General features: G+C 38.0%; 1 protein-coding gene across 1 annotated transcript in view; it reads right to left on the bottom strand.

Moving 5' to 3' along the window:
- Positions 1 to 17,589, bottom strand: part of LOC117321795 (LIM/homeobox protein LMX-1.2-like) — a 39,541-nt gene that overhangs the window by 10,574 nt on the left and 11,378 nt on the right. Inside the window, exons 2-3 of the mRNA XM_033876369.1 lie at positions 6,770 to 6,959; positions 2,565 to 2,782 (exon numbers count right to left, since the gene is read on the bottom strand). Of these exons, the coding sequence (XP_033732260.1) occupies positions 2,565 to 2,782; positions 6,770 to 6,954 (403 nt within the window). The 5' untranslated portion in view covers positions 6,955 to 6,959. The remainder of the gene's footprint in view (positions 1 to 2,564; positions 2,783 to 6,769; positions 6,960 to 17,589) is intronic.

The following is a 17,589-nucleotide window of genomic DNA, read 5'->3' as shown; positions in this document are numbered from 1 at the left end:
AGAGCTATCCCTGTCCACGGAACAGACCAATGTAAGATTCTACTAATCTTGTACATTATATCTTGGTTATATTTCTAACAACAACTGTTAAAGCTTGGATTTAATATTGTGAGAAAACGGTTTGTCACGTCATCTGCACCAACACCAGAATTACCAACTGCCTTGACATATATCCGCTGTAAATCGTTCGCAGGGGTGATATAAAAATTACAGCTGTGTTGAATGGCGCTGGGCAGGTGAAAACATAAAAAGCAACACCGGAATATTATATTTATTGTGTACATCGATACATATATCTATTAACGCTGTAACAGAATGGGCGAGACCACCCAGTCACATTATAACACGCAAGAAAACCCACCAATGAATGCCGAACTCTGTCGCTTGGTCGTATTGCCCAGGTGAATCAACGTTTAAGTATTGTTGTAAAGATGCTGAACAGGTGAAAATGAAACCTTTTAGTTCATTTCCCCAGGTGTAACAAAACCAAAAGTTCAATTTTCCAATCGATAAATTACTTTCTATTTTCACAAAATATCCGAATCGATGACCAATGCACCCACTGCAGTGTCACCGAGAACTGGTAGTCGTAGAGAACTGACATGTTAGATTTGCGGATAACGGCCCGCCTACCTGTACGGGGCCAAGATCAAGGCTATGAATGGTTTTGTACCTGTATATCTATAGGTAACGTGTAATGGTATATCCGTGTGTGATACGGTCACATGCAAGGTAAAGCAGTGGTTTGTCTTTACAAGGAATCACGTTTGCTACAGTGTCCATTTGTTCTAGTAGTTACAGACCGATCGGGGTTCGAACCCACGGTCTTTTTTACTTTTATAAAGACATGCTCTACCAATGGAGTAACATTTTTGGACAGACTGTCGACCCTGAAACTTCACTTAAGTGAAACGAAGGACTAGATTCTGTTTATTGCCTTCATAAGACTTATGCTGCCCTTAAACACTTTAAAAGGAAATAAATAAACAATATAAAGCTTCTGTTCTGGCAAAAAAAAATAGAAAAATTAATGAGATTGTTCTTTTCCGCTTTTTTCCATTGAGGTTTCGATTGTGATCCCTGAGTAAGTACGAGACTGTAGACAACACATGTTTGTTGTAATCACCTCTGGACGTCAGGGACATTAATCGGACTCCTCCCTGCCTATTTAAGAGCCCAATGTAGAATTATGTTTTTAACAATGCCAGGAAGTCGTTATCCTGATGGGTGTTATTGTTACATATCCAGGTAACGAAAAATAGGTTGAATTGCAATACGCTTACATATATTTTACTTAAATGGTCATTTTTTAGATAAATTCTACCACTGTGCGATTATAATAAATCCGATGTGCCTACTAACATAGCACGTTCCATGTTTCGGTTTTAATGGCAGTTGACCCTCTGACCTTGCGTACATTATCCACTCGGAAGAGCCATTCTGGACACGCCGTCCCCTTATTAGCATATCATTTGCATGCTAAGTGCGGTAATTCTTGGCACACAGAGAGAATTTATGGTAAGCCATCCGTCCCAGTCAAACGCGGATGTATCCTTACCATACAAATGGTCGTGTTAGGACCAAGAGCCAATGCCATCAGTGTAAATCGAGAGGGCACCGGATCCATCTCCATGCGGTAGAGGTACATTGTGTGGTCTATATCGCATGCGCCGTTAGGCTAGGAAATAATGTGTTTCCTAACATTCTACAATGTACAGGCTCATTTGGTCAGATTAATGTATGTCGTACACACTGACGTATAGTTTCATTTCGTTTGCAAAGGTTAACATTGTGCAACGTAAATGATGAAAAAAGCATGACAGTGTCTACAGGAATATTACATTTTGTCTCCGTGTATGGTTACCTTCGACTACCAGTTAACTGGTAGGGCTCATTTCATAAAGGTCTTAACTAATAAAGCGAAGTGCATCCCTCATTAGGCCAAATGTGACACGTGCACATGATTTTAGCATGTCCTATGTGTTAACCTGGTCATTTGTAATAAATACTTGTCGTGTGAGGCGTGGCCAAATAAGGAGTTTCTATTCATAAAGTCTTTAACACTCTTTCACATTAAAGTAAATCACAAAAAGTGTCTATGAAGTAATTCAAAGTAGTTATTTTTATATATTCATTGTACAAAAACGTCAGAATTTATATTATTATATCTAACTGGCGAAATGGCTTAATGTAGGTGTTCTCGTGGTATTTATGTCTTTGTTATCGGCATTGTTTTAATGTGTTTTTTTAAAACTTGGAAATGTTTTAGTTTGTTTGTCTGTTTCAATCGAAAAGAGATCTCGATGATGAAAGGTTATCCATTGTTAATGGAAAGTAAAAATAGTTTCGATTTTTTTTTATCTAACGAGGAATACAGGTTTTGGTATTTGGCTATATTTTGACATTTTTCCCCTAAGGGCACCTGCTATTATTATCCTGAAATATTTTTCAAACTCTTCCTCTCTTTTTATTGATATTATTACATCGTGGTTTTGGGAGATAAAGTTAAGTTTTACATTCCGGTATTTTTTTTGTTTAAAGTGTATTTGATGAAGAACACTTACCTTTCGGACTGTAGGAGAGAACACTGAATTCTTTGTCGAAGTCAAAGCGACAGAAAAGTTGACCATCTTTGATGACGAATTGGTCTCCCCTTTGTAGGATCTGTCGACACTCTATACAGCGGAAGCAGTGAAGATGATACACACTCCCCAGAGCCTTCATTACTAGTTCCTCCGAGGATATATTGTAGCCACACCCATTACATCTCCCCCGGAACAGTCTGGGGAGGAAAAACAAAACATAACTCAGCATACTGAACAAATACGTATGAATTCTGTGGATAGAGGGCCGAGGAAGGTAGCAAAATGGGTATGAGAATGTATGCTGTAAAGCTTTGATGGTATATTTGATTTGGATACAAGTTTGCAGTTGTAGAAAATGTTAACCAAGTTTTGGAAACCGTCTAAAGCTTAGAATTACAGTGTTTGAACTTTATGTTACACGAAAAACGCTAAATATGTCAAGGTTGAGGATGTGGGATGGTGGGCAACATATATGTTCTTTCTCATATATTGCATGGTCACCATTCGTGGAGCCACTCAGCCGTCTTACGTGCTAGAATAGTTTACGGACAATGCCGATCCTACCCGAGATAGGAGACGCTAAAACAATGAGTGGATGAACCAGTGTAATCGGCCCATCAGGAATGTCCTGTCGATCGTCCGATAATCCGCCTGATCTACTGCCAACGACCCGGTAAAACGGTTTGGGTATGGTCTCACGACCAGCATTCTGTATATATAATCATATATGTGGTGACATATAAGTATACATACAGGGAGACTGGCTGTACCGAAAGTATGGTTTACTGTTATGAATGCATTTCCTTAATCTTATACTCGATACTATTTTACATTGTCGCGATGTTCCGTCCGGGACTAACATTTTAAGCCAATTTTGTTACCTTGACAACCACAGGCCTCGACAAGGTCATCAAGTATATATATTACTGGGATGGTTTGCTATACATTGCAACTTTTACTTATAAATAATACGTTAGGTTATAACAGGTAATTTATATCATGGCACAACTAAATTTCGGTAGCATTGAATTACTACTGGTTCATGATGTTCAAACTAGATCACCTGATGTTAAATGTGTTGTTGTTACCATGGTGTCCTGACCTTTTGACATTTTTGGTTTATTTTCATAGGAAAGTGATTTCATGAATTCAAAGTATAAAATCACAGATGAATCAAGTGAGATTAAACAATAAGAAATATTGTTTATTTTCAATAATTCGGGTGAACTGGGATGTTGTCGAGAAAATGTTGAACGGAGACGTCTCCCGAAGTGACTGAAAAACTGGAAATTGAGATAGTAGTATTCTATAGTTTAAGATAGATTTTTAGCCTGACATATGGTTTGATTTAGGAATAAGAACACTTGAGGATAGTAGGAGTCACTTGTTTGTCGTGTACAAACGGTAATTGTATAGGCATGGATACCTGTACATCCTACTGTTACTATATACGCAAGTCGGACCTGCCATGCCAGCCTCGTTCCAGTGACAGCTTGTTTGTATTCACCACGAAACACATTCCTCCATGCTGTTTCGTCAAAACCGCCATATTGACAGGGGCGGGTAAACCCAGTAGTGCTATTCACAGACGATTCGAATGTCAACATTAGCAGGCACAGGTGAACAAAACTCGGGGCAAAAATAAATTATTGTCAAAAAATTAAACACAATATGAATTTGTTTGAATAAAGAATAGACCATTATGAGAGAGAAGGAGAACGTCATTGTGTCACTGCGCACGCTCATAGCTACAACAAATAAAACCGCTGAATAAAGGTGTCTGTTTCGTGTACAAGTACATATATGTTGTGTTATTCTCGGAACAGCGATAGTGACAAGAGATAGAAAATATTCTACTTTCCTTTTGTTCATTACCGGGGATGGAACCAAAGGTGAATTTCATTGACATCGTAGTAGATAGAACTTCATATGCGACCTTCAAATGAAAAAAACGGAAACCTCCTTCTGTTTTTAAAGCATGTCAGACAAATAATAGAATGTTGACAATAGCGTTTTGACCCCTCCTTCTCCCAGCGGGGCGGGAGCTAAGTGTTGATACACTTCTCGAGAGGTCAGCTCGGGGCAGCCTTCGTGTACTCTAAAGTTCGCTACTTACGTTGTGTAACAATGAGTACATAAAACCGCCGTATACAACATAAGAATAAAACTGTTTAATTTATTATGCAATAAATGTAGGTTCAACAAGTTTTATAACGGGTACGTATAGACTGAGAAAAGAGGTAATGTCACAAGAGGTGCAGTAAAGAGACGAGTTGAATGTGACACCGGTGGTAAGCTTTTTACGATTTAAGTCCATATAGAAGTAGTGGGATAAATTCCCTTTAAATTCTGTATCATGATTATGACTTCGATTTTTACTTAATCCTCCAATGTTTCCTTAAAGTCTATTCTCTCTGTGAAACAATGTTCAAATACTTCAAGTGTAATAGTGCAAAATACTAGCCTTTTGTGTCTTTATCATCAATTTGCCTGAAATTGTATGCCACTAATAATAAGTATATATTTAAATACAATACAATGTATTTCTAATTGTCAATTCGCCTAAGTTTATTCCCATTTCGCCTGAGCAAAGTTTAAAATGTGTTGATCACAAATTCAGGCAAATTCACAGTTCCATCATGTACCAATACCTGGCAGTTTTCCTGTGTATGATACAACTGTCTACCCATGGCACTAGTTTTATTGGGTACTTCATCTCTCTAAGTTGTGTGTCGTGTATGGCTTTCAACAACCTATCATATTCCCTTGATTACTAACGTTATTCTTATCATCACAGTTGTGTGTTAAATGTGGAACATAGAGAATTGTTTATTGTCACCTGTTAGTGTGGCAATTGCGTTAAAACGCATTTGTACAAGAAACATTAAAACATATCTTATGTACTAAAGAGAACATAAAAAATAAGAATGTGCCTTTTCTGACAAACGTCTTGTAATGCTTAGAGCCACACACGACTTTATATTTAATATGTAACAAATTGGTAACTTTGACCAGTTTTATGTACAACTTCATCTTATCGCCCCTTAACATCTCGGGTAGCATTAACAGACATGAGGTATCACAAAGGACCATCTCTCACATTAGTGACAGACCCACACCCCGAAAACAAATGTCAGGTGTTAAATGGAAGGTTACTGACGGCTACACAGCAGGACAATTGTCACAATTTAATGCTCAAAATATCAAAAAATATGGAGGCCTTTTCTGTTAACGGGGTCCTTACTGGTCTGTCCGATGGGCTGGAGGAGAGAGTAGCTTAATAACATAATTTTAAACCAATAGCATCAAGGGAAATCGATATATATATAACGGATTTGAGCTAAACCTATCACGGATTTGAGTAAATCACTACCTGTTTAAGGTAGATAGTTACACGAATTTGAGTCAATTACTCCCGGGCAATGGCAGATAGTTACATAGCACGGTGATGAGTTAATTACTCCCTGACTAAGGTAGAAAGTTACGTATCACGGATTTGAGTCCATTACTCCCGGGCGATGGTAGATAGTTAAATAGCACGGTGACGAGTTAATTACTCCCTGACTAAGGTAGAAAGTTAAATATCGCGGATTTGAGTCGATTACTCCTTGCTTAAGGTAGATAGTAAATAATAAAACATATAACGGATTTGAGTCAATCGCTCAGTTTCTAGGCGGGGAAAGTAATCTAAGAGAATCGCCCAGCCGATAAATTGGAAGCTACAATTTAACATTCATAGTCAATCACCCCGTCTGAACAATTGCTTATGTAATTCGATGTCTTACATTGCCAATGATACCGACGAAACGACACGTCAAGAATGAAAAAAAAAAAAACCTGTGCATTTGTCACGGAGAATAAATATATATAAATATATATATATACGTAGGTTATGTGTTCGGTGTACATCTTAGATATTGTTCGGTAATGGTATGTAGTATTTGATGTTAAATGTTGTTCTCATGTGTTTTGATTTCGGAATACCTTTTTGGCGTTAAGTGTTGTTCTCGCCACGTGTCCAGTTGTTTTGTGACGTATATTCTAAGTGCTGTAATCACATGCTGTATGCATTTTTTGTTACTTTTGATGTTGCGGAATCTTTCTGTGTGTTAGGTGATACTTTTTGCGGTTTAAGTAGTGAGATTTGTCAAGTAGTGGTATTTTATTACGTTTACTGTACTCACTTGTCATAGTCATGTTTGCAGTAGAGTTGTTGGTCCTTGACGAAGCACGATCCAGACAGAGGATGTCGACATATGGCACAGAGCAGACACGTCTCGTGCCAGAAATGGTCCTGGACTTTCAGTAAAAACCTGTCCTCAATGGGGTGCTGGCAACCTGCGCATTGCTCCATGTCCAAGGTAGGCATCGCACCTGTAATCAAAGCAACCCAGTTAGCAACAGTTCGTGGCCAAACGTTGAATCCATTTTCAAAAGTACAATATTTGTTAGATATTCACATAAACACATAGCCTCTCAGGCGAGCGTGCCATCCAGTCATCAGAATGGCTGTCACTACAACAACTTATACATAACAGATGAAAAAGTGCGACGGATCAGAACCTTGCTTTATCGGCTCCTCATTAATTCATAGTAGCAAAAAATGTGGTTTTAAACATTAATTCCAAGGTCAGCTCCACGATAGTATGTTATATGCGTCAGAGTATGGCCGAAAACACATAGAAACTATTGATTGATTTGAAAATTAACGCGTCGATAGAACCACTCAAACCGTGTAACTAATGGTTCCGTAAAGCTATACATAAAGAAATCCGCCATGTCCCAACTCTAGAAACTTCAAAGTATATCCGAACATTTACAAGGCTGATATTTGGAGTAACTCTCTGATGAAACATCAGAACGTCATACCAGGAACAATGTCGGTTATGATAATACAAATTCATATCGGAATTACTTACGGGTTGATGACAAAACTCTAACGAAATACTCTCGTGATGAGTTCAGATACCATGTACTCTGGGCAGCGGCGTGGATGGAGCGACTATAGCGGGCAATATGTCTGTTCTAACTAATACTAAATTAGGTACTGCTATATAGACTTACGTGTGTTATTGTGACCAAGTATCGCCCGACATAATTTGCTAGTCATCGTGCCCCATTCATTTGTTCTTACGGTGGACGCAATTCGGAACAAAGAAAGGTGACATTCAGATGGGAGAATAAGGTTTGTCTGAGTTTTACCAACTTTCTCAGTGAATACCCTTATAGTACTCGAGTGATATACAACACCAGCCATTACAACTCTCAAACTGTCCTGCTTAACAAAATATAATATCCGCAATTAAAGAAAAGTGAGTCTGTCGCCAAAAAGCATTGTGACGTTGACAAAAGACAGTCCCCGCCAATTGAGAAGCCCACGACTTGCGGACAAAACTCGTAATTATCCAATCTATTTTGTTAAAGCTGTACCTCTTGTTAAATTTTGTTCCTGTTTTGTTTTTCACAGTTTCGCACATTTAAAACACCTTATCTATAGATTTCCTTTATCGGTGAATCTGCCTAGGTTTCGAGCAATCAGCGCCATTTTCTCATTGTTGTACAGTTTAGTGGCACGCTCACGATGTTCCTGATAAATACTAGAACTATGGTTTTGCTAATCTGTTAGTTGTAATTAACATGTCAACAATAATTTCACGCCAATTATCTCGCAAACACGTTAACATTTCAATTTTTGAGAAAAAATGACGAAGAGAAGTGGCGAATCAATGTTGATGTACACATTCCATTGCGTCAAGATTCATTAACTTAAATAACCAAATAATGCTTGATTACTGACAAATTAATTACATATTAACAATATCTTAATGTAATAATTTAGTGCAACACTTTCTCCATAATTGAAACCGTTTAGTTTGTTCTACGATACAATCATAAAAGTTGGACTGAAATAAGAAATTAAAGTTTAACAATTATTTGTTTTGAGATAATCTAAAGCTTATTAGTAGATCTGAATGCGTCTAAAGCTACCAAGTTACCATGAAACCCCAGTGTCTCCATATCTTCATCCCTAACTTCTATCAGTGTAATAGATGGTATATTGACATTTGTACGTTATTGTAATATCCAATATATTATTGATGGAGATCGTATTCTTACCCTTTTCCTGGTAATTTAAGTATGTGGAGATATAGAGTTATATATATTGATGGGCATTCGGCTGAAGTGATTGTAGAGAACTGAAAGCATAAATATTTACTACGAAAGCTTGGTCTACCTGAGCGCGTGCAGCCGTCAATCATGCTCCGTTTAGCGATAAATCGGGTGTTCGTTGATGACTCTACAATACATGTCAGATGGTTTGTTTTAACGTCGGGGAATGTGCGTGATGTAAGTGATTACACTGCCCTAGTCATTACACACGTAAACAAATCTATCAGAGTGACAGGGATACATCAGGCACCCCGTACCTGTATGGACCAGAGAAACACATGGTCAGGAGCTTTTGTTTATGCAAATAAACTAGCCATTCGACTCCTAAACAAAACATTTAAGTTCATCAATAAATCACAACATCGTCATTTAAGTTGTTTTGTAAAAATGCATTTTAAATTCAACTTTCTAAATTCAATGAGCGTAAAAATTCTGTGGTTAAGAATCAATGCAACATTAAGAAGTAAGCTTGATATGATGTGTATTCTAGTTGAAATAATAGGTGAATAGTGATTACTGGAGCAATGTCATACATACAGCTTCATCAACGGGAGGAAGTCAACAAATCGTCCCCACCTTTATCAGAAATTATCAACAAGTTTATCCAATTTTATTAATAAAGGTTCACCTAATTTTGTCAGCAAACAGTTTACTCGACATTGTGAACGAAAGTCTTACCTATCATTGTCATGTTAATGGACATTGCCAACACCAGGTTAAATCGACATGGTCAATACTAGGTTTACTTACTCGACATTGTCAACACCAGATTTACTCGACATTGTCAACACCAGGTTATCTCGACATTGTCAACACCAGGTTTACTCGACATTGTCAACACCAGGTTTACTCGACATTGTCAACACCAGGTTTACTCGACATTGTCAACCAGGTTATCTCGACATTGTGAACACCAGGTTTACTCGACATTGTCAACATCAGGTTATCTCGACATTGTGAACACCAGGTTTACTCGACATTGTCAACCAGGTTATCTCGACATTGTGAACACCAGGTTACTCGACATTGTGAACACCAGGTTTACTCGACATTGTGAACACCAGGTTTACTCGACATTGTCAACACCAGGTTTACTCGACATTGTGAACACCAGATTTACTCGACATTGTGAACACCAGGTTTACTCGACATTGTGAACACCAGGTTTACTCGACATTGTGACACCAGGTTTACTCGACATTGTCAACACCAGGTTTACTCGACATTGTCAACACCAGGTTTACTCGACATTGTGAACACCAGATTTACTCGACATTGTCAACACCAGGTTTACTCGACATTGTGAACACCAGGTTTACTCGACATTGTACACACCAGGTTATCTCGACATTGTGAACACCAGGTTACTCGACATTGTGAACACCAGGTTTACTCGACATTGTCAACACCAGGTTATCTCGACATTGTCAACACCAGGTTTACTCGACATTGTGAACACCAGGTTTACTCGACATTGTGAACACCAGGTTTACTCGACATTGTGAACACCAGGTTTACTCGACATTGTCAACACCAGGTTTACTCGACATTGTCAACCAGGTTTACTCGACATTGTCAACACCAGGTTATCTCGACATTGTGAACACCAGATTTACTCGACATTGTCAACACCATGTTTACTCGACATTGTGAACACCAGATTTACTCGACATTGTCAACACCATGTTTACTCGACATTGTCAACACCATGTTTACTCGACATTGTCAACACCATGTTTACTCGACATTGTCAACACCAGGTTTACTCGACATTGTCAACACCAGGTTTACTCGACATTGTCAACATCAGATTTACTCGACATTTTCAACACCAGGGTTACTCGATATTGTTAAAACCATGTTTAAAATTCAACATATGTAATGGCATTTCACCAAACCGTACCATTGAGAGTTAATCAGCAATGTTGTCAATGTCAACCTACTCAACTTCCAAATTAATTGTTTCATCGACATTTTCATGTTATTGAGAATGGAAGCATTTCTATATTTAAAAAAGGGGAAAAAAGAAAAAAAACTTATAATTTTATCCATGGCAGATGTAAACTACAAAGGCGATGACGAGTATTTAGCAGCCATTTTCCCATATGACAGTTTCACGTGGCATTCGTGTGCCAATGCCATACATCCCGACCTTTCTGATGACAGCTTTATCCTTTACTGTCCCATACAGCTTTGCTCTGCTGTCGACTTTTGTCCATGACAGGTCGGTTACTACCGATGACGGGTTTATCCAACCTTAACCAGCCTTGGGTATGACAGCCTGACTCTTGCCTGTTGACAGTCCTTTGTGTAATGTACGGGTATCGTTGATACAGAAAGCATGGTCACGTCTCTACGATCAGCAGACCTTTCAGAACATGGCCCTTTAATGCACAACGGGCTTTTAACTCCCGATCACGAATTCACTCTCTGCACACCGATTGGAAGAAGTGGAATGTAGGAGTGGGAGGACGGTGGGGAGCTAACAATGCCGAGAGAGTTAACGTTAAGAAACCTGCCTTTGATCAGGGACCGTGTATTTTGATGGTTTTAATCTTAGGTCATTAGAAATTTTGGTTTATAGACAGTTTTTCAAGCGTTTACAAAACGACCCAGAGAACATACGTTTATGCTCATAAAACCCAAAGACGAAGTACTGTATCTTCTGTTCACCAACTACCGTTTAATTCTCGCTAAACACTCACACCTGCATTGCGCACGCGTGAAAATTCACACGAACTTGCTCAACTGTGTCATTGCGCTTTGGTGTGAAATGGACTTCATTTTATATGACGAGTTTATAACTCTGTAGCTCCCGAACTAATAGCGAGGCATATAAAAGGAGGGTCCGCGGTAAACGAACTCTCTACAAAAGTGCTCGTGGCTCTCCGCATTCATTATTTGCCGGCCACTGATTCTATACGAAACTGGCATTTGAACTTACTTAACTCGGCCAAAATGACCATCAAATTGACCTCGTGAACAAAAAACAAGTCACGTGCATCTTTTGATTTAAAATATATTTGTTCTCTGATGCAGTATGCCCCTGATTTGAACCTCTATTGTTGTAGTATGGAACAAGGTCCCGAAGACTGTCTTTTAACCGTCACTGAATGACATGTCGTACATTTAATGAATTAACAACAAACACTAATGTTCTGCTGTTACACTTATATCTATTCCTTATCATGGGCAAAATAAATTTAGTACGTTTGAAACGTAATTTCTTATAAAATAATAATTAATGTTTAATATTACATCATGACTAAAATGACATATAATAATGAACAGGTTTCCAGAGGTAGATATAGACATTCGTTTTAGGGTTGGATGTTTCTATCTACACGTTCATCATATTAACTTAAAAAATCACATTATAGTTTATATTAACACTTATCATGAAAGGTATAACTTATGTCCAACGTTTACGTTGTAATTACAGAAAATCCTGCATGTCTTTTCATTTGAATTTCGACAGAGACATATCGCATGTCTAGTTTTATATACCTACTTTAACGATCAACAGTTCTAAACGTCTACATCAATGTCAAGAATACCTCAAAATATTTTAAAATATAACAGAATGAATAATCAGAGAAAAACAATGGTGCTTTTAAATCCTAATTTGACGATTTTAGAACTGTGTTTTGAAACATTATATCCATTGTATGTTAAATTATACAAATGTGCTAATAGGATGAAAGCCACAAGCTGACGAGCGGAAATGATTGCTATGATGTTGTCGTGACGGGGGTGTCATCTACGGGGATGCAGTGCTAATGAAGTGCACACAGCCGCCCATAAATCTCAACTCCGTATAATCAGCAAAGTTCCTGGTCTTATCGCAGTTCAGGTTATGTAAAACAACTTACAATGGTGATAATTACACATATCTACTACACTTACAATGGTGATAATTACACATATCTACACTTACAATGGTGATAATTACACATATCTACACTTACAATGGTGATAATTACACATATCTACACTTACAATGGTGATAATTACACATATCTACACTTACAATGGTGATAATTACACATATCTACACTTACAATGGTGATAATTACACATATCTACACTTACAATGGTGATAATTACACATATCTACACTTACAATGGTGATAATTACACATATCTACATTTGATCTGAGTCTTCTCATTGAAATGTGTAAAGTATGCAATACGTGTTTCTGAAACGTGAAGTGATGCTACCAGTAAGTCACCACTATGATTGTGACAGCGCCGACTTTTCTCCTACACGAGGTTCACAGACGCCAGAGGCGTTAAATATCTATATTAAGCCTGACTATCTCATTAAAATGTAAACATTATTAATGCCTGTTTCAGTAAATTGTGTTGATTTTCTCTTGTATACAGAACTGATATCTAGGTCTTCCATCGACAGTGATGAATGTCACCAGACATCAAAGGATGTATCTAGGTCTTCCATCGATAGTGATGGATGTCACAAGACATCACAGGATGTATCTAGGTTTTACATTAAAGGATGTATCTAGGCCTTCCATCGATAGTGATGGATGTCACAAGACATCACAGGATGTATCTAGGTCTTACATTAAAGGATGTATCTAGGCCTTCCATCGATAGTGATGGATGTCACAGACATTAAAGGATGTATCTAGGTCTTACATTAAAGGATGTATCTAGGCCTTCCATCGATAGTGATGGATGTCACAGACATTAAAGGATGTATCTAGGTCTTACATTAAAGGATGTATCTAGGCCTTCCATCGATAGTTATGGATGTCACCAGACATCAAAGGATGTATCTAGGTCTTCCATCGATAGTGATGGATGTCACCAGACATCAAAGGCTGTATCTAGGTCTTCCATCGATAGTGATGGATGTCACAAGACATCACAGGATGTATCTAGGTCTTACATTAAAGGATGTATCTAGGCCTTCCATCGATAGTGATGGATGTCACATACATTAAAGGATGTATCTAGGTCTTACATCAAAGGATGTATCTTGGCCTTCCATCGATAGTGATGGATTTCACAAGACATCAAAGGATGTATCTAGTCTTTCCATCGATAGTGATGGATGTCACAGACATCAAAGGATGTATCTAGGCCTTCCATCGATAGTGATGGATGTCACAGACATCAAAGGATGTATCTAGGTCTTACATTAAAGGATGTATCTAGTCTTTCCATCGATAGTGATGGATTTCACAAGACATCAAAGGATGTATCTAGGCCTTCCATCGATAGTTATGGATGTCACAGACATCAAAGGATGTATCTAGGCCTTCCATCGATAGTGATGGATGTCACAGACATTAAAGGATGTATCTAGGCCTTCCATCGATAGTGATGGATGTCACAAGACATTAAAGGATGTATCTAGGCCTTCCATCGATAGTGATGGATGTCACAGACATCAAATGATGTATCTAGGTCTTCCATCGATAGTTATGGATGTCACAAGACATCAAAGGATGTATCTAGGCCTTCCATCGATAGTTATGGATGTCACAAGACATCAAAGGCTGTATCTAGGCCTTCCATCGATAGTGATGGATGTCACAAGACATTAAAGGATGTATCTAGGCCTTCCATCGATAGTGATGGATGTCACAAGACATCAAAGGATGTATCTAGGTCTTCCATCAATAGTGATGGATGTCACCAGACATCAAAGGATGTATCTAGGCCTTCCATCGATAGTTATGGATGTCACCAGACATCAAAGGATGTATCTAGGTCTTCCATCAATAGTGATGGATGTCACCAGACATCAAAGGATGTATCTAGGCCTTCCATCGATAGTGATGGATGTCACAAGACATTAAATGATGTATCTAGGCCTTCCATCGATAGTGATGGATGTCACAGACATTAAAGGATGTATCTAGGCCTTCCATCGATAGTGATGGATGTCACAAGACATTAAAGGATGTATCTAGGCCTTCCATCGATAGTGATGGATGTCACAGACATCAAATGATGTATCTAGGTCTTCCATCGATAGTTATGGATGTCACAAGACATCAAAGGATGTATCTAGGCCTTCCATCGATAGTTATGGATGTCACAAGACATCAAAGGCTGTATCTAGGTCTTCCATCGATAGTGATGGATGTCACAGACATCAAAGGATGTATCTAGGCCTTCCATCGATAGTGATGGATGTCACCAGACATTAAAGGCTGTATCTAGGTCTTCCATCGATAGTGATGGATGTCACAGACATCAAAGGATGTATCTAGGTCTTCCATCAATAGTGATGGATGTCACCAGACATTAAAGGCTGTATCTAGGTCTTCCATCAATAGTGATGGATGTGACAGACATCAAAGGATGTATCTAGGTCTTCCATCAATAGTGATGGATGTCACAGACATCAAAGGATGTATCTAGGTCTTCCATCGATAGTGATGGATGTCATAAGATCACAAAACCATATTGTAAAACAATCAATGTCTAATTTGGTCACATGATAATGCGCTGTCTACTACATGTTACGTCAAGTAGCATTGAACATTCTGACGTCATATATCTAGGCGATTATTTATGCATGTGACGTTAAGCATCTTGGTGGTGTGCACTATCTGCGACGTCACATATCCGCGGCATTGACATCTGTCTGTGACGTCATATATCTAGCTACATAGAAAATCTAAGTCGTTATCACTCTTTGTGACGTCACATGTCCAGCTGTTCATTACTGGCGTATCAGGACGAATTTCTCTCTGCATGTGACGTCACGAATCTACAATGTTGATCACTCTCTGTGACGCCATTTGTCTAGGCGTTGGTAATTTGACATCAACTTTACGACGATGCTTGTTGCGTGCGCCGTCGGAAAGAGTATTGAAAGATTGGAATGGAAATGTTTTTCCTACCTTTGTTGTGGATTTTCCCATTTATATGGTTTGGTAAGTTGTTATAATTTGTGATTTCTTTTTTTGTATATTAACAAACTTCAACAGAAATAGTTGGCGCAAAAAGATAATATATTTCTGAAGGCCGTACTAGGATACGAGTTGATACGGATTTGACTGTAATTTTTTTGCTTTTGTTTTACAGAGCCCACTGTAAAATGTATTGTTAGAATTAGAGGATAAATGAAATTAATCATGCTCTAGTAAACAATAATGATATGCATAAAACTATGACATATGTATTAGTAAAAGCCTCGTTAGGCAGTAAACACCACATACTAAATATAAGCCTTGCCTTATGAGAATTCAGCCAATCTTGCATATATGGAAATGTGTTCTCAACAGTACAGTGTCATTCATGTTTTAATACAAGCAACTTTACCTATATCATCCCGCTATAACAAAACTATCCATAATCATTGCAAAGAAGCAGAAGAAATTAATAATAGATTAGTGTCATACAGACATATTTCATTCAAAAAGGAAAAAAACGAAACTTGTCTCTATGGTGACACAAAGCTACAGTGTAAGTTAAACAGGGGAAGTAAGTGTAATATCACGATAAGATACAGAATCTTAGAGTGCACGGGACTTACAAAGCCTACCCACTCACAATACACTCGTGCACATGCATGCAGTCTGCCACATTGCATGCTTATCACTAGTCTCCAACCCCAATCATAATGATGCCGATTTGATTCAAACTACACAGAAATGCCTTGTTAAAATTTCGCATGACTAGATCAAAGAAAAAGTCATTTTACTTGTTTTATTTAGAAATCCTAAAAAAATAGGCGAACAATTATATGATAGAATCTACGAAAACAAACAAAAAATATCCGACATGTTTTCTGGCCTCTGATATCATCAACCTGCTGGTTAACGCTTACTTTTCCTCATTCTTCTTTTGAGATTTAAAAAATTCTTAATCGTGATTGAAAATCGGGGTCATCTAAAGGCCCCGAGAACATAGCTTTTAAAACTGGAGACGAGGAACCAGGTGGGGGAATATTGAGGAACTATCGAGATTTTCTAAAATATATATATATATATGTAATTGTAAAATAAATGCACATGGTAAAGCTGCTTTGGTACGTAAAAAGAAGAAATTGAGAATGTAAATTTAATGTGAATGAAGGATCATGCTCCTATCTTTAATCTTTGTGTGTTGGCCTCGATGTAAAATCGACAGTTTTTGATTTTATCTTGCCGTCTAGCCGGAAGTGAAATCATTGTGGGTGTAGCAACGTATGGAAATGTACGTATGGAGATGTTCGACCTAGCGTACCACACTCATGTTTTAATCATATCGTATGAGCTTAGACAAGTCCCCTAGCTTGATGTTTGTAATGTCTTATTGTCCATCGTCAAATGATAAACGATATCCGTCGAAATATTCTTTCTTAAACAAACGTTCCGGAGGTAGTTTGTGTATAATTAGTCAAATAAGAGTTTTAAATACTAACGTTACTGATGTGGTGTTACATAAATATGGACTTGTATTTGATTGAGGTATAAATGATGACGTCAGTATGATGTTAATATTGCTGACTTATATACGACAATGTCGACATTACCTAAATTTAACAAGTCAGCTTGACGTTAATTTTACAGAGATATGAATAATAGACAGATATACGGACGATACCAAGCGTACTCCGGGATGTCATCTAAAATAGGATGATGTAGGCCCTACATATGACCTACGACCTACACAGGACGTACATATGACCTTCAACCTATATAGGACTTTCAACCTACATAGGACCTACATAGGATCTACAACCTAAACAGAACCTACATAGGACCTATATAGGACCTACAACCTACATATGACCTTCAACCTATATAGGACTTTCAACCTACATAGGACCTACATAGGATCTACAACCTAAACAGAACCTACACAGGAC

This window comes from Pecten maximus, chromosome 2, assembly GCF_902652985.1.
Source record: "Pecten maximus chromosome 2, xPecMax1.1, whole genome shotgun sequence".
Taxonomy (NCBI): Eukaryota; Metazoa; Mollusca; class Bivalvia; order Pectinida; family Pectinidae; genus Pecten; species Pecten maximus.
This window is presented reverse-complemented; position numbering and strand designations above follow the sequence as displayed.